The 19,208-nt window shown below is 47.2% G+C and overlaps 1 protein-coding gene across 1 annotated transcript; it reads left to right on the forward strand.

The window, feature by feature from the left end:
* The first annotated feature begins 15,429 nt into the window (after positions 1-15,429).
* On the forward strand, positions 15,430-18,750 carry F4812DRAFT_275029 (uncharacterized protein). Its single transcript, XM_047930949.1, has 4 exons — positions 15,430-16,124; positions 16,185-16,533; positions 16,596-16,603; positions 17,299-18,750. Exons 1-4 carry the CDS (start codon positions 15,911-15,913, stop codon positions 18,516-18,518), a joined length of 1,791 nt encoding a protein of 596 aa, XP_047793003.1. The 5' UTR covers positions 15,430-15,910; the 3' UTR covers positions 18,519-18,750.
* The last annotated feature ends 458 nt before the right edge of the window (positions 18,751-19,208 follow it).

Genomic DNA, 19,208 nt, shown 5'->3' on the forward strand with positions numbered 1-19,208 from the left:
ATATCATGTCATATCAGGCGTGATCCCGAGACAACTCGCCTAATTCTTTTTTTTTCTCCTACCCGGTAGATGGGTCAGGGAGGGGGGATATCAGAAAAGGGAAAAAAGAGGAAAAGGGAAAATTTTCCGGTCCCAAGCAAGCGAGCACCCGCTCGAACCCGCGTCCCTGGCGCGCATCTTACCATGTCCATCCAGTACGTCAGGTACTTTATCTTAGGAGGTGGGTAATAACTATCTACCTCCTAGGGTTAGTTACGTACGAGGTACAGAGCGGGAGAAGCTATCGCATACGGCCGTAAGAAAAGGAGATTATAGGGTTAGGCCTAGCAGGCGGACGGATGGATGGACGAACGAACGAACGAACGAACTAATCTACGCCTCCCCTTCTTCTCTTGGATAGACACAGGTAGATACCTAGGTTAGGTGCTTTGCTACCTAAGGCTAAGGGCAGACGAACAGGTACCTGCAATAAAATACATTACTAGGTAAAGGCGGGCTACAAACAGGCTGGGCGGTTACCGAAGACCTGGGAAACCCAGGCCAGCGGGCCAGATGTCGGTCAGCCGATTTGTGCGACGTGCGGAAACGAGAAAGGAAAGAAGGAGGAAAGGGTAGGAAAGGAAAGGGGATTGGCGTACTGCGCGCGCGCGCGTGCGTGTGTGTATGTGTGTGTATGTGCTGCTTACGATTGTTACTTAGCTTCACCGAGGAGAATGGCTCAGTCTAACTACCTACTAGTACTCGAACACGGAACGAACTCATAGGGAGGGGGGAGGAGGGGAGGAGGATAAGGAGAGAGATTGAGGTGAGGAAAAGATAAAATAAAATAAAATAAACTAGTATCTAACCTCATAAGTCTAGGATCATGTGGTTCAAGGATGAAGACGAAATAACTCAGATACTTCGAGTGCTGGCTTAGAGAGGATTTACCTATGTGGTGTCATACCGACGGCGAGTCCACACGCGCGATCTGCCTTGTCTATCAACACCTCTCTACCTATCCCCCTTTCTGTCCAAGGTGTTCCTTGTGTTATGCTGTCCTGTGCTGTGTATCGGTTCCTCTTTGTGCGAACCTTGCGTGTCGCAAATCTCTGTGCTGCGACGCGCCGTTTCAGGTCGAGGGCACGAAGGGGTTCGTTCGAGGGTATATCGCCTTCTTTTTTAACACGGAGGGTTTGCTGAAGTTCTACTATTGTTGATATAGGTATCTAGGCATAGGCATAGGCATAGGTAGTTGATACTATCATCAGTGCCTATCTAACGTATAGATGTATTATTGGCTCGTACAATATCTACGAGGTCATAGGTCTTCATCCAGACATTTCTAGGTTAGGTACCTAGCCTAGATAGCCTAAATAGCATTAAAATATATATCCTATAGCTTAGGTTAGGTAGATCTTAAGCCTGCTTCTCACTTCTCTTATATCGCACCTATACGACGTATACAAAAACCATCTCGCCGCGCGGTCTATCCGAGGTCCCAGCGAGATGGAAGATGGGGGCGGCAGGGCGGACGGGACATATGGAGCCGTTGAGTTGAGTTGAGTTGAGTTGCAGTGCGGGACGAACGGTACTCGTTACGTACCTCCAAGCCACCTAGACAGCGACGGCTTGGATCACGATTCATGTCTCTGGTTGTGGATAATTCTCCTATGCCCGTTTCCACCATCCCGTCTGTCTTTCTCTCTCCTCCTCTCCCAAACCCCAAATCCCAATCCTACCTAATCCGTGCTTCTATCTCTTACCAGCCGCATCGTGAGACACGGGGTTGTCTCCTCATGTCATTGTCTCTCGTCGACTCCGATCGGCAGGGTCGCGGGTGCCTGCAGACGTGGGGACCAGGCCAGCATGTTTTCTTCCTTTTCTTTCCTTCTTTCCTTTACCCTCCCCCCCTCCCCCCTTTTTCCCTCTTTCTTTCTTCCTTGTCTTTTTGGTTTCCCCATTTGTTTACCCTGCCTTCTGCTGCACTTTGCTCATCTTGCATGATGTGATTTGCCGTGCCGGCGCCCCGGGTCTCCCGGCGAGGTGGGAGAACCTTCGCACACATAATGTATGAGCGTAAATACATACAATAGGTACATACATGCGACCCTTGGTGATAGCGGCCGCCCGAAAAGGTCTCAGCTTGTCTGGAAAACCCGGGTTGCTGGGTTTCGAGGCGTCCCGAGTATCTGCGAGGAACTGCGCTGTCTCGCGGGTAATATTGTCTCTGTTTTCTCACTCCTATTATTATATTACCGCCGTGGCGTGTAAATATATATGGTTCGTCTTTAGTAGGGAATGACTACTAAGTATTGTCTACCAATATATAGACCCTTAGAAACAGATGATAGCGATGACATATATGTTCTTACAGAGGAAACTTGTAGAGATAGGAGTTGATAGTTTAGATTAGGTAAGCTACCTGCTATGCGAGATGATAATAATCAACTGCGTATATCATCAAGACTACTGAGAGTTTCTTCGGTTAGCTGTAGGCTGAAGAGTTCATACTATCTACAGTAGTACGAAATAGTGCTACAAGTGACTCTGCTGTTGCGACTTTCGAATAGTATCAGGTAATATAAGAAGTTTTCTGGTAAATCGATAGATATCTGATGGACAGCTATAAACAGTTCGATAGCCAAGTACTGTATATTCTATTCTTGCATGTGATTTCACGACACCTTTGTATGGACATGAAAAGAGAAGCTAATATAAACCCCATTAGATAGACAGATAGACTAAACTACCTAGAGTTAATATAGGTAGCCCAATACCTTAATAGCATCATGCTCGTCGTCTTAGATCTGCATACTAAATCGTATAGGAGATTAGGTTACTGACTTAGGTAGGTACCTAACTAATTGGCAATATTACGTTCTTGGAAGTAAAGCCTGTGGATGTAAGTCACCAGACTGAAGCTCATTCGTTCGTGTCTTTGACAAATTCTCCGGGTTTTCCCCGGTACGAGCGACGCTTCTCGAAGCTCCCTAGTTGCTAATGACCACCAAAAAGAAAAAAAAGAAAAAAAAAGAAAAGGGGGGGGGGGGAGTAAAAGGAACTTGACTTGAATACGATACCGTACCGTACCGGCGCTAGTCGGCAACCCGAGGCTGCTTATTTGAACCCGGCAATAAGGAAGAGGTATAATAAATTATCAGGTTAGTACGGATTGCCAGGCCACTATTTAAGCTAACGTGTCCGACGCTCCTCGTCAAAGAAGGAAAAAAAATTCATATGATACCGACTGATACACGTACGAATATAAAGTAGATATCCACTGGCCTAAGCTTAGAAAACAGTGCTATGTAGAGTCGGCGAGCAGCTTGGGTTCATTCACGGCTTCGTGGGCCGCCGTCGCGATAGTGTAATTTGGTATCAAGAGCCAAACTGCCGGGTTCGAACGGACTAAATGTGCGCAGACCGTTTCAGAGCCCACGCCAGCACGCTCGCTAGCTCTAGCTACGGACGCAAGGACGGGGAGGGGGAGCCCATCGTCGCCCCTCCCTTGTGGTTCTAACCTACATAGTCTACCTTAGGTAGCTAATTGCCCTAGCGGCATCGAAATTACAATGAAACTAATTGATTCTAAGCTGCTACTATCTCTACCTAGGTAGGTGGTAAAGGTAGGTAAGTATCTGAACCGGATGCAAGACCCGGAATAATGTCCCGCTGCTCGTGGTGCCGCATGGCTACGTTAGGTACCAAAGACTCCAAGATGCCGGATCTGTTACCACTTGAGGTACGCTCGAGCCTTACCGAGATCAACTCGAACGCTAGGAGAGTAAAGTCGAGTAAAGTTCGTCTGTACCAAACTCTGGTAGATAACTTGCTCGAAAACGATATTTACAATTACCTACAAGATCCACCGTGTCATATCGTATTATATTTTACGCCATCTTCCATTCCTTCAAGCCAAGAAGAGCCCACAGTACGTACTTACTTTACCAGCAAACCATGGTTCCAGACTGAACCGGGGAAGTTGAACTGAGACAAAATACGACTTCGTTTTGTTAGTGACGCCACATGTGGTGGGCCATATTAACCGTTGCTTGGTGCGGCTTGCACTAGCTGCCGTATCGTACAATAACATACCTAATACAAAGCTTGGGGCAATCGGGCAGATGACATTGTAATCATAACAGGAAGTCAGGTTCATTAGGGACGAACCAACTGGGTTAAGACGCCTTAGGCTATACCATATGTGGGAAACGCTACCAAAGTAGGTCGGTCATCTTCCTGGCTCGAGCTCGGAAGAAGCAAATTCGACTCACCCTGGAGCCTGCACCCAATGGCCTAGATGGACTTAACGCCCACTCAAACCCAAACGGCTCGAAGCCCAACTTCTGCACGGGACGGAGCATTCCATTTGAGGGGGTTCAAAACATCTTGAACGATAACCTTTGCTGTTGTTGCAAGATGCACTCCGGACGCTTAGGTACAATTGGATAAGTCCCAAAAACTACTGTATCGGGGAGAGACAGTTGAGCAAGAACAAAATGTGAGACAAGATGGAAAATGTTCTGGGACAAAACGTGGTTCGGTGCTGCTCCTTTAATCTGTTTCAGCGTTCGACTTCTCGCTGGGTTTGGGTGGACGCCGAATGCAACGCTGCACATGAGACGACGGTAAAGAGATCGTGCTAAACCTTTATCCGCTAGAGGAGAACGGGTAACCATACGTTTGGGAATAAATGTTCCAGAGTGTGGGGAGTTCGGCGCGACTCCGAGGACGGTTGCGCCTCTGATATAGACAAGGCAACCGTATTATCGAACCGGGGATGAGCTCCAGAATTACTTCGGAACACGCGATGTCACAGTACATAGATTGGATCTGTCTGGGCTTATGTTGGTCGTAGAGTAACTAGTGGTATCCCCCAGTCTTCAGTTCAACAGTGACACAGCTTGTAACAGTCAGGTAACGCCAAACTCGCAGCGACTCAGAGGCAGCTTTTTAGAACGTTGCAAGCAACATGAAGATAGGGCATCGAGAGAAGGCGCGTAGAATGTTCGACGTCGGCGGTTTATCGGCTGCTTCTCCGGTCCTGGTAATTTACTCGTAAGAATCTCAACGTGCCTCCTGCTGGGGGCTCCTGAACCACCAAGTGGTATGTGCTGGGACGATGGAACGCGCTTGACAGCCGCCTCGTGTTCCAATCCACCCAAGACCTCTCTCGTAGTTACGGCTATGAACGGAGAAGAGGCCCTTCAGGGCAACTTTTTCCACTGCAGTAAAGTCTAAGGAGCAAATTCCTGGTACAGTACGTAACTCCCCACGTCGCTTGGCGGCCTGAGCCAGTCAATATATTTCCTGGTCTTTAGCTTAGGTATTAATTCACCGGCCAAAGTCTGCCTGGCAGTCCTAGCGTACCCTTCCCTGCCCATGCCATGGCGATCTTCCTAGGGCCAAGTGGAATCGAAGGGTCGCCCCGGACCTCCTATCTAAGCCCCTTTTATTCTTGTACCGCCCGGATGGAACCAGTTGCCGTCCCAACCGCTATGGATCTTTCAATTTTAATAGACCCAGTATGCTGTTGTAGGTACCTTGGGTCGATAATTATCGTAACCTCCTCGAGCAAATATCCTCAGCCGCCTTGAGACGCTGTTCGGGATAAATTCGCTGCAAGCTGCGCTTTTGCTCGTCAGCCGGGGAAGTCAAGGTCCAGATCCCATCGGGGATGACAGACGAAATTGGTCCCTGCTGAAGAAAATCTCCGTCTGGCTGGCATATTAGTCCGGCGGCATTTTACGCATAAATCTTGTAATTACGGATTGATCGCGTGCGACAGAATCGTCCAAGGATCACATTTTGATCCAGGCGCATAAAAATATCCCGACTAGGCGAGATGAATTACATACATAGTAGTATACTGCCCTGCTATAAATGATATTCTTTATATATCGTCATCACATTGACGTGAGGGTATCGGAGTTATCCCGGGCTCGATATCTTTTGATCGTGCATACACTGCCAACTAGGTAACCAACGTTAGCGCATAGACCAATTACCTTTTTTTTTTGTCTCGTCCTACTCTCATCTCCACTAGTAAGTAACACATGTGATAATAGCTTAGTTCGGACTGGAGTGTTGCTAGGGTTATTACTACGCGTCTCGGTTACATCTTGTGGGTACGGTGATACAGTATGGTTAATACAAGGTATACAATTGCCTCGGCTTTGCAAAGGAGACAACTGTTGAAAATAGCTTGCGAAGTGTTGGTTGAAAGCTTGCGCAGAAGTGCCTACTTGGGCACTTGTCCGATATAGAAAGCAGCCGGGATCGAAGGAGGTTTATCTAATAGGGATAATTTTTAGTTACTACTCAGAGTGGTGTTAGTGTGAGCTAGCTTTGATGACGGTCCAATATTAGGGCGGGAATCGCTAGTTGGGTTTGTAAGATGACGGATTCCATAAACTCGGCCAAGTGGATGCTTAACTGGCTAACGTATGATGATGATAATGGTCTGTGCCTATCCCACTGGAACGGTTCAAGACCTCGTCTGAGCGGACAATGATAGAGTGCTTAAATGCGAATGATCTACCTTCCGAGCGGGAACACTAGCTGCGCCGGTACCTAGCCGGCACAGACCGCCCAATGCTCTCAGGAGAAAGTATTCCATACCGTTAAGCTTGGCTAGAGCTCCACCAGAAAAATAAGTAACTTATTTGGGTTATCTAGGTATAGGTTAGGTACCTAGCCTAGGTTAGTATATTTCCACAAGTTGACTTTTTACTAATAAGGCTTGTGAGGTGCTGCCGCACGCTGGTCAGCGGCCTTGCAGTGGTAAGAGGTCTTTGCGTAACTATACTTCAACAGTTCCCTTTAGGACTTCCATTGTAAGTATTGAGAATATCGACTGATGCGGATGTGAGCAAATGAAACCCTAGTCTAGATATATCCACAGTCGACAGCTTGGATGATCAAATTTAGACCGCCTTTGGAAGCAACCCCCTTACAGGTTTTCTTCAAAGTGTTGGACTCGGAGTGCAAATATTGATTGATATTGGACGGCTGATTATAGCAAGGATAAGAACAAGGATGTAAGCTGTATAGTATGTATGTGGGTGTGTTAAGAATCTCGGTTGATAAGCTTGGCGAACAAGAGCCTCTGCCGTACATTGTGTAATTGTGTACATGGTAGCGACATCTTTCCCACGCGATCTGATCTCGCTGGGGTCCGGAAGAAAGCCCTTGTCTAAAGTAATGATTCGAAGGGGGCACGACACGACTTCTTTAGGACCTTAGGTCCACTTGGAATAGGAGGCCAGTCAATATAACCCCCGATGTGGATAGGGATCAGGCAGAGTCCGGGCACAAATAGGCTTGTCATGTGCTAGGTATGTGCTAGGTATGCGCTATAGTGTATGCTGCTATGTCCTGGGTAGTCCTGTTTGAAGGGATTCAATGATGATGACGCAAGATTTTCATATTTTTATTTTTTATATTTTTATTTTTTTAGTAGAGAAAAAAATGTGAAGATGGAAGAATAGTTTAGGTAGCCTTCCATTAATACAGAGAAGACAATGTAAAGATTACACACATAGGAGGTACCTAATACTAGATATTCTATTGTAAGCAGGTGCAGGTGGACAGGTAAGTTTAGTTCAGCACGAGTGTAGGAGGTAGGTACAATCCAATCCAATCCAATACAAACGTAAGGTACCTATCTTCTACCTTAGATCTAGGTACCTAAGGTAACAGGTACCTAGTAGGAGGTAAGGTATGGATTATTCGGGAAGGTGCATTGGCTTCTGCCACAACCGCAACTTCCGTCCGTCCAGCCCACCACGGGAAGAGTGAGGCGTTCCGAAAATCAATCCAACACTTACACTTGCACTTACACTTACACCTCACTATGTGATTTTCTTCTACATCTTTAGGTAATCTTTTAATTAGGTACCTCTAATATACAGAAAATATGTTACCAGATCCTAGCTAGGTACCTACCTAAGGTAGTTACAAAAAAATACCGAAAGTCGCCAGCAGCAACGTTACGTAGAGAATCATATACATCTTTAATAAAGCTTTTATATACTACAGTATTATACTACTACTATCTAGCAGGTGCGTATCTCAGAGGTAGGTTACAGGTAAGGCATATACTCATTACATAGTACACAGGCCTCTCATATCAAAAAGCTGTATCGAGTGAGTATGTGATTGCCTCAAGGCTCATACCCGACCCGGACATTTAAATTGCCTTTATTTAGTTGCGCAGCTATATACCTGCAGACGCGTCGCATACGTCTCCTTTACGGGACACCGGCACTGATTATTCCGGCTCCCTTTAGCTACCATGTTTAACAATGTCCAACAATGTCTAAGTGCTGGTGCTGGTGCTGGTGCGGGTAAGACGCATGTGGCTTACGGGAGCGTTCGGCCTAAATTATTGCTTACGGTATAAGATCGCTCGATATGATTCAACATTGCAGAAGAGAGACACTGGGGAAAGGCGCCTTTGCTTGAAAAGAAAAATCTCCGAAGTTCCGGTTCAGATCTCCAAGCAGCATGCTCTTATCGTTTAAACCCATTGCAATAGTACGTGTTAGTGCCGTTTACATATATTTATGTATCTATATGTAGACCAAGGCTTGCGCATAAGTCGGCTCGCATCTTTATGCTCCCACGTTTTATTATTCGGCTGCTCCCTGTCAATAGTAAAGCCCCCCCTGGGCGTCATCGCCCACTAGGTATATACATATGTGTATGCATGTATATGTACCTACGTACATATGTACGGATTACACGGATTACATATGTACCTACATATGATTTGATGACGATACTTTTGTTGACGTCCCCGTACTCGGCTTATAAGGTTAATTGATCCACGGCCACCCAAGGCGCAATCGCGTTGGGTAGCGAGAAGACCAGGAGAAAGCTACATACCTATGTAATCTACTAGGCTAGGTACTACACAATCTACCTGGTCTTAGGTACCTAACCTAAGGTACCTAATCAATCAACCTTGGGGGAGAAAAAGAGGCTTCTGCACATGCCGGAACGCATCATGCATCAAGGTCTCATCCCATGTGGAGATCATGGCAGTAATCTTAAGTCCAGCTGATCTCGGGTGAAAATTTGCGGTGTACAAAGTAACGGGTGTACCTATTATCGAAAAAAGGAAGCACACGACGTTGAGCTGTTGGCGCTTGAAAATGGCTGTAATTTGGACCGCCGTGATTAGCGGCTAACTCGAACGCGAGAGCGGTAATGGTTATTTTAAGCTCGTTCCATGGATTTGACCTCTCCCAAAATTATAAATCCACATGCCCCGGTCCGTTAGGTGATTGGGATTAGGATGGGGGTTTCCAATTCCCAGCCGTATCGTATCCTCTAGTTTAGTTATTCTTTGGCTATCCCGTACTGCTTATGCGTAATAAAGGCACCTTATCGAACCACAGACGGCCAAACGGATCTAGAATCACGATTGGCCACTGTCAGGTTTAGTGGTGAATCTTCAGACATGAGATGAAAGGCTAGTGGTCCGTTTCCTTGGTGGCCCTTAGAGTGAGAATTTGGGCTATTGGGACTATTGGACTCGGGACACGAGACGCTACACGGCAGCAGAACGCCCTGGCAGATCTCGGTCCAGATTGAGGGAGCTCCATCTCCAAGGCTCGATGGGGATTTGCGGGGGTAACCGTATCAAATTCGAGGCCTCAGATGCCACTTCTTCCTCTCCCCTCCGTGTCTTAACTGCGACGAGTTTAAAACTAATAAGTATAATGAACTGGGTAAAGAGCGCTTGTCGACTGGGAACGCCAGAACGTCCACGAAGCGCCATATTCCTCCGCGTACAATGGTTCCGGTGGCGCCTCAACGCTTCATCCACACCTGAGACAATAGCCTACATACAGATTGGCGGGCGCGGGCGTCCAAGTAAAAGATCCGCAGGCGCTTATAAGATGAACTTAGACCAATGGCGGGGATCAGCCGGAACCTTTAATCCCTAAGCTAAGTGCAACTATGTATGTAGACCGAAAAAAAACCCTGGTTGCAACTTGCTACAGATTTTTGCCTACAAGTTGGCCTACAACTCTATTGACGGATAGCTTCGTGGACAGACAACCGTGTCAAATTATTTCGTACCTAGTCTTGTAGGTTACCTGGTACCCATGTACAATTCTTGGCTACTATTAAAATAAGGCGGTGGGCTACCTAATGTTGTCTGCGCCTGATACGTACATAAAGTGCTGATGAGCTATAAGCTCAACCACGTCTAGACGGCAGGGCGGGATGCAAGGACAGGCATACACCGGCATAATGGACCAAATTATCATAATGTTAGTCTGGTCCCCGGAGAATGGACGCGATATGAAAGTGTAACTCTATTGATGGGCGCATTGACGATGATCATTAATGTAGTAGCGATGGTAGCAGCGGCCTATTTAGGGTCGCGACTTTTCGACCTACATGCTACATATTCTTAATGTTGACCGTAATGTTGACCATAGTTGGGAGAGGTCAAATTAAAGAGCAGGACAGGGTGAGATAACGTGATAGCCAAGTTGACTGGTTGACGACGCATCCTAACGTATCCAAACTCGTCAGAAACGCGGTTAGCGTGTAATCTGAGGTAGTTTATTAACTAACCGTCTGGGCAAACTACCCAGTGCTTTAAAACCTAGAGGTGTACAACAGCTGATGATGAGCCACAATATAAGAGACCGTTGTATGACCACATGGCAGACCCGGATCTGAGCAGCCGCATCCTAGCCACAACCTATTTAGTACACAATCTGGTACGCAGACGGCGGCAGGTATCAGGTATCTCATTAGCAGCCCTATCTTAAGATGGGAGCGGACTAGCAGTTATCACAGCGCATCCGTATATGAAAAGAAGGCTAATACTGGATACTACTCGCCTATTCTATTACGAAAAAGAAGACAGATATTATAAGGCCCTTGGTATATAATACATAATTGCCATGTGTTATGCGTTAGCATGGTAGGGAACTACCGCAATAGTCGTCGTTAGCGGGATCACACCGTCACATTTGGTACCTATTTCTAGACGGATTTGTATTGATTACCTTAGGTACCTACCTACCTACTTTGTATACGACTGGGAGCTTTGAAAGATACTAGCCCCCTCTACCATACTACGTAGTAACTAGGGTAAGATTCTGCCCTAGCCGTGTTTTCGAGAAATGAGGTCTGTCGTCAAGCCCGTCGAACACGTCGTGGGATGTGTTTACTATAGTATGTTACTATATAGTATGTTGTATACAGCGCGGGCTCTGCCGGATTGCGTAATGCGGAATAGTCTGGAGAAAAAGCCACCCATACCTACTATGTACATAATTCCTGGTAGTGCTAGGTACTTCCAAGGTTATTACTAGGTATTAGCGACAAGCTCAGAGCTTAGGAAAAGTCACCCGTAACTATCTACATACCTAGTAGTAAGATAATTAGATAAACCTACACTCCGTCCAGTCTACTACATCTACTTTCCCGCTAGAAGTAAGTACCAGGTCGCCGATGGAGCCCGTATCCTTTACCCTTTCGGGATCATGCGTCGACACGCTTACCCGGTTCTATCTAGCACGCGCATCTGGGTACAATAGAACTAATCCCAAATTGATGTGACCTCGCACATAACCCCACGCCGATCACCGCAGGTCTTGAATCCTTTTTCAAGGCTACGCTTTCTTAGTTTGAATGCTTAGCTCTCTTCTTCATCCGAGTCTCTTCTGGGGAAATGAGGCGTCATGTTGGCATCTAACATCATACGTATCAGTATTATACTAAGGCATTGAGAGCTCAGACGATGTGACTGTCGATCCTCGCATCGCGCCGTACATACCTAGCATATGTACCGTGATCGATAGTTAGTCCTTTTTTTTTTCTTATATCCCTGCTCTGATGTTCGTCATTGCTGGGCAGGGGTGGAGGGGGGGACAGCTCTAGAAAGTTGAGATAAGAAGTTAACAGACGATATTATGGTCGACGTGGATGAGGAGCAGCAATCTCGAACCAAGGGTCCGGCTGGGCATACCCAGTATTAGACATCTAATAGTATGGTATTATGGCATATTCGTAGTATGTACGTCTTGTCATCTCACTCTATTAAGGCCCAGTCGTATTCAGTGTAGGATGAACAATAACATCACCATGCAAGGCTAAGTAGGTATAAATGGAGCATCATCGTATGTACTGTACTGCGTCAGATATGCAGGTATGTATGTACAAACTTTTTTTCTCTCTTTCTTTTCAATACTTTGAAATGTCGATGCATGAACTCGGCAGGCCTTCCTTGTCCCTTTCGACCAATCCCGGCTTGGTCCATGCAGAATTGATCGAAACCCAGAATTGGGCATGTAGTACCTGCAAGATGTCCCCCATGTCGATTGCTAGTTGATTATCTAGAAGAAATGCCTCCAAGGTATACGAGGTGAAATGAGTTACAATAAAATTTTTTGGCTTCATCACATCTCTCAAATAAGATTCATCCACCTCAGATGCGACAATCATCGTAGAGCCGCTGCTAAGGAACTGCCGTCGGCTAGGCACGCGGCCAAGTCCCTTCAAAGTCCGGTTCCGCTCAAGCCTCCCCTATTATTCGGACCCATGTTGCCATGCTACTGTACACTGCTCACGGGGGGAGTTTTTATTCTGCGGCCGTAGATTATCCACCATTAAAAATTCAACACTCGTCTATCTCCGTACGGAACAGGAGGAAGTGATGTTGTATATACTATCGCACACCGTAATTCCTGTCTCGTCACGCACTTTTCAAACCCAGTAGATAGACGGGAGGCGGGAGGCGGGAGACGGGAGAATCGAGGTCGGTGAGGTTCAGGTTGATAGGGAAATATATTTACGAATCTGACTTTTTTTCTCATCTACTTTCTTCTAGCTAGTGTAGCTCCACGACGGTCAAGTCTTAGTTGGCGACGGTTACGTACTAAAAGTTCGGGATACCACCTCTTTACGTTATGGCTTCTTTCTCGGGAACAATTGCTAGTTTATTCCTAAAAGTAGAGCCTCATAGAAGAGCGTTAAAGGTAATACCTACTGTATTATAAGACGTAGGGTGTGGTCTATCAGTAAAATGGGATGGATACCTACTGCTTGGTTGCGATACGTCACGTATTGTATTGTTATAATTGTCGATGTATTGTTGGTACACGCCCTAATATTACCACACATAAAAAGACCTACCTAACCTAACCTAAACCGTAAACTATTTGGAGATAGGTTGTCGTTACAGTCTACCTCATACGTACCTAAATCTGCCTAGACAAGGCACGCTATGAGAAATGAGAAGCCGAAGATGGTATGCTGTTCACGCGGGCCCAAGTAAAATTTAAACCTCCTCGGTGTCTTCGAGTAAGAATAACTGATGTCGAATCTTCCGCTGATCTTATTTATTATTATCCTCTTTCAAGTATTACATCATCTTCATATAATGCACGTGTAAGATGCTACTCGTCAATCTATTTGATTGAGCTGAGGGCCTGGACGTTGGACCTTTTGGACTCGTCTTCCTCCAATCAGAATTAACGTCCGACCAATAGTTAACTGGCCATTTGACGCCGGGAGCCGATTTGGTCAGTAGTATTATTTTTTATTTATTTAATTTTGACCTTCTTTTACTGGTTGGCCGCCGTATAATTTTCCCACCCATTCATACGTTGGCCTTCAATTGGTAGCAATTGGGAGTAATAGTGGGAGTTAAGTAACATGTAACTAACTATTGTATTATACATCAGGTTAGGTTAGGTCAGGTACTTTCTCTCTCAACTGCTTTCAGAGGTAACTTTTGTTACTCTGTTTGATCTACGACTTAGACATCCCCCCCCCCCCATCTTGTCTTATTCAACTTACATGATCCACAGCAAAATAAAAACAACAACCCTACGATAACTTCTCGATATGGTGCAAAGAGTCCCTTGCAGTATATTAAAGTTACGTGCATACCAACTTACATATTTGCGCAATACTGCATAACCGGGCATTTTTCTTAAACTGCTTCTCTTGCATCCCGCTCCCACCCTCATATAAGCACAGAAGCAGACTTAGCGAGACTTTAACGTACTGTTCGTTTCCCCTTGTTAGGGGCCATATGAGGTCAGAGATAGTAGCAATTAGAAGAACTTAGGTTAGGTAGGTAGGCTTGCCAGGTCGTGTGGGTTGGCAATCAGACAACGCACACCCCCCTCCTAAAAGCCGTTGAACAATACACCCCTCCCCCTTCAGGTACTTACTTCAAGTACTCTATGTAGAAATTATACCCCTTCGTCTCCTGGCCCTTCGAATCTCGATAAATCCTAGCCAATTGAATGCTCATGTTTGGAAAATCTGTCTCATTATTTCCGTTGCGCATTTCTTAGCAATCTCAAGGCGCTCAGACGGAGTCACATCATGGCATTTCGCGCGGGGAATTCTTAGATCGCCAGGGTTAAGACAAAAAGAAAAAAAGAAAAAAAAGGAAAAGGCGGAAGACGCGCAGGGGAAGGTAAAGCACAATAAATTGTACTGTATCGCATGGTCTGTGGTATAGCATCGTGGGATGTTACAAGATGAGAACATAGGGGATTTCCTTCATGGCCGTTGCTAGCCTGGCTAGTACCTCTCCGCTACCCTTGGAAAATCCCTGATCAATGATTAGCAGCCAATGCTTCCCCGTTGTCGCCAGGGGTCTACCCTGACAGGTCCACAGCGCCCATGGGACCCTGGACAAGTACTGGGAATTTACCATCATGGCCAGGTCCACCTCTATCTAGCACTACTACCCATCCTCATCCTTACTCTCAGCACATTTATTAGCCGGCTAGTACTTGTACAATACAGTGACTGGTACTTCCGTAAACCGTACATGTGCCCCTTCTCGTTGTCATCGTTATTCTGTAGAGAACATGAGAACATATCTTATTATTAGCCTCTTGCATACTCGCCTCGTCACATCGACACGCTCCAGGGATCTCTCAACAGTGTCTCTGCTACCCTCTCTCTCTCTCTTTCTCCATACCCACTCCCTGTCATAGGTCATAGAAAATACACCCCTAGTACAGTACAGTACAGCCCAGCCAAAACCCAGCGCCCGTGCCAGCGCATTGCCAGTGTTTCTTAACGAAGAACCGCCAAGCAGGCCTGGTGCGTGTGCAGCTACTGGCCTTGTACTTGCGTATGCCGCCCCAAAAGAGCTTGTACCCTGGTTCGTACCTAAATTGTCCCAATCTCTAATATTAAAGTCGCACAAAAGCCTCCCGCGACCTTATCCAGACCCAAAAGTCGTCGAGCTTCTCCATCTCGAGACGACAAGTTGGCATCATCAAGCTCTGCCCGTCGCAGCTACCGCCGGCACGTTGCCTCCCAGGCCTCCAAGACCCAAGAGCTATCTCACCGTGCTACAAGGAGACCGGTCGTGTGTCTTGTGCTGCAGCTCCCCGTCATCCCATCTCCCAGGTTTCCACCAACTTCGCAGCGCGCCGTATCACTGGATTCTCTAACCTTGACTTAGCCAGTACCACAGGCGATTTTGCTTGTCCAACGCTGTCTTTTAACTTGCGCCATCGAGTCAGGACGAGTCAGGACTGAGTCGCTATTACTAACTGGCCTTCGACTTGCCTTGGTCGTATAACTTCTCAACTAATAAACCCCTTGAGGAAGTGGAAAGATTTAAGCCAGGGACCACTCTTCTAACCCTTGAAAGATTTCGAACCTGGGTTGCCATTTACGGACTTGAAAAAAAAAGCGTTGCTTACCATCTGGTGCGGTTCCCGGACCAAGAAGTGATTTTTTGAAAATCTCCTCGAATTTGCAAGTGAGACTGAACATATTACCTCTCGAGAATCGCCGAAACTATATCTAAACGGTATTTTCCATACTCCCAGCGAAGGTGCCGGACCGCCGCTTGGAAGGAGAGAGATAGACGTTCGGGCTCACGGTCCTATCGTATATCTCCCCCCCGGCTGCATCCATGCAAACTCTTATTTATCCTACTGAGCAGTCAAACCATCCGCTCGGCCAGCGCCGAGGCTTCTTGAACCTGGCGAACTTCTCTCTAGACCTGTCCTGGGCCAGAGCAGAGACGGATTGTGCTCTTAGCAGCACAAGGGCGTATCCCTCTCCGCCCATGTCAGGGTCTCCACCACCACTCCCGCCCAAACCATACCCGGAGGTCGGTGATCGAGGTCAGGGAAGCTTCCAGCCCGTTAGCCATGATGCGTATCGTCCAAGCTCAACGGTTTCAGCAGGCGAGTATCGAGCAGCACCGCCACAGCCGTCCTTATTACCCCATACAACCAGTGCCACCAGACCATACCCTCCAGAGGGTCCGGAGCGAATGCAATATCCATATCACCGTCCCGAGGACACGATGGGAAGACCGATTTCCTACACGCAGCAGCCAGGCCCGATGGTTCCCCAGCCGCAGTATTCGCTTCCTCCTGTAGTTGGACCAAACATAGGACCATCATCCTATACGATGCCGAGCAACCCGCAAGGCGCCGAAAATCCTCCTTACACCTCTCCGAAATCCCAGCGGAAAACTAAGGGGCACGTGGCTTCAGCTTGCGTGCCCTGCAAAAGAGCACATTTGAGGTACTGTTGAGAATTTAAATCCCAATGTTTTTGATAGGCTTTTATATACTAACTTTTATTAGGTGCGATGGTACGTATAAAACTCCATTTTTCTCGTTATTTCTTTCTGTTGTGAGTTTTACGCTCGAGGCCGCCCTAGAGGGCCTAGAGGGGAAAGTATGAGAAGGAACAGTCCGAGCACGGTATGAATCAGTTAAAATCGTCATCTGAATGATGATGATGATGATCTATGAGGGATTCCTTGCAACCAAGGTATCTATGGCAGCAGACAGACGGTTTCTAATCGGAAGGGGAGGAGGGGACGAATCCTGCTTTCAGATACGGATTCTCGCTTTTTCAAACGGACGCGGTTTTGAGGCGTCGACGGAACGACCAGACATCCCAACTTCACACACCTAGGCTATCAAAGCTTCGGCAATGAAGCCACAATAGATAGCGAAGTCAAGACGGCCAGGATTAGCAAAAATGGCACGATATAATTCTTACAATAGGATTATATAGCGCCATCGCCAATCCCGATATTACGATATTAACCGCCATGACGATGAAACCTCTGAGTCGACCTTCCCACCCGATTAGGTGTTACGACACATCCCTCTTGGATCATGTCCCGATCTTTAGTTAGAAAGGGACAGTGGATTATTGATAAGGGGCATATTTCCCATGCCCCAGTTCGGGTCCACGGGGAATCTCATTTCTTTGTTTCATATGCGTTTGATTGTCGTGGAATCGGGTATAAAGCTGACCATACGTGCTTGTAAATAGCCCAGCGGCCATGTTCGCGGTGTTTGAGTAACGGTAAAGAAGACTCATGTGTCGACGTCCAACATAAGAAGCGCGGCCGACCTCGATTACGCGATGACAACCAACCCCGATTTGAGACGGGGAGATTCCCTCACCCAGGTGATCCAGCAATACGACGACCACTTTCCCTCTATTCGCCGATTAGCGCAGTCTCTGCCTCATACGAAGACCCCCTCCGAAGAAACCACTCATATAGAGTATTAAAATCTCAACCGAGTGATCCTGTTCCACCTAGGTTTATCGAGCGTGGGTCAGCTTCAGATGCAAATATCTTCCCCGCGCCCATTTCCATACCCCCTCGTGCCCAGGAGCCAGTGGCATTTTTGACGACAGATCTAGAGATTATGGGGGCGTCGGGAGCTTTTATGGAAGCCCTAGGTGTTCGATCAGTCATGGGCCGCAGGTTGCTAGATGTCGTCAGTCCAGGAGAGCGCGATAGGGTCTTTGCACTTCAACGGTCTCTGCAGGACGAACAGGGGAAAAAGGAACCGAATTATCTCCCGCCAATTTTCGGAAAAGAAGAGGCCGCGAGGGTGATACAGGCATTGCCGTTTAGTCCAGAGTCGATATCGAGGTTCCAGCTAGATCGCCAGGATTTCTTCAACTTCGTCGGGGGAGACAGACAGTTACGATACTATCCCATCCGTGTCGGACTAGCGAAGGAGGACTCGATATACTTCGTCGTACTGCTTCTGTTAAACCGCCCAACCCAGTCGTTCCCTCACCCATCACCTTCTCCCCATGCCCGAGAGTTCCAATACTCATTTCAACAGCCATATGCTCAGTTGACTCCGGTTTCAAGTTCCTTCGACTCTGGACGGCCTCGATACGGGGAATCGTCTCGCGAGGGTGCTTATACGCCACGGCAACCACCGACACCAACACCCGCCCCTATAATATCCGGCCTTACACCTGGCATCAACCCGAACGTTTCCCCTTATTCCGCCTCTGGACCCTCGCGAATCGAACCGCCCGCGGGTCCTTCGCATCAAATCCCTAGGAGCGAGCTCCCTGGTGTCAGACCTCCACAGCAAGTCGAATATCAACTACCTCCTATCCGTGGCCAGAGTCAAGCTGGTCCCCCAGGGGAACTGTCTAGTTGGCAGCGGGATGATCGTTCGAGCCGCGTCGACATCGGCGGATTAATAGAAAAGCCTGACCCTTCGCGACGAGGTCGGTAGTGGTTGATTCATACTAGGACGCCACAAATCCTCTTCATGATATCGTCTCTGAGTAGCTCCGGGCTCCCTTATAGGCTTGAACGCCTTTGACAACCTGTCCGCTAGGTTAATGTTTGATACTACCACAACCTATTCGCAGTCGAATTGTAAAACTATACCCTTTATCGCGCATTCCTCGTTTTCAGTCGCGCAGGAGATACCATGTACAACATAATGCATCTTTCCATCTTAGGTACATATCATACTCCCGTTATTGTACGGCATCTACTTTCCGAAAAAAAAATCGTTTTTAATATCAGCATGAATTCCGCCTGGCCTTTCTGGCGCCTTAATCGAGCCGTCCGGGTTTTAAAATTCGTTCTTACTTTACCGACGCCCCGCCGGTTTGGTTGAGCTGGAGAAATCCCTGCTTATCCCTGCTTCTAATTATGTCGAACCGTTTTTAAAATTTTTTTTTTTCCTCATGTACGGCGTTTGCGGCTCTTGTTTTCGCCACAATCCGGGAACTTGTGTGACGCCGGGAGGCGGCAGCACGAGGGGAGAGAAGAGGAGAGCGCAACATAATGAGAGGAATCGCTTTTTCGGAAGGTCAGCTGCATCTTCATGTACTATATATTAGGTCGAACTTTGGGGCTCTTTTTCTTTTTTGGTGACGTGAATGGGGGGAGGCGGTGGCCTAGTGATAAGGCC

Source organism: Daldinia caldariorum (assembly GCF_022478825.1).
Source record: "Daldinia caldariorum strain CBS 122874 unplaced genomic scaffold F4812scaffold_3, whole genome shotgun sequence".
NCBI lineage: Eukaryota > Fungi > Ascomycota > Sordariomycetes > Xylariales > Hypoxylaceae > Daldinia > Daldinia caldariorum.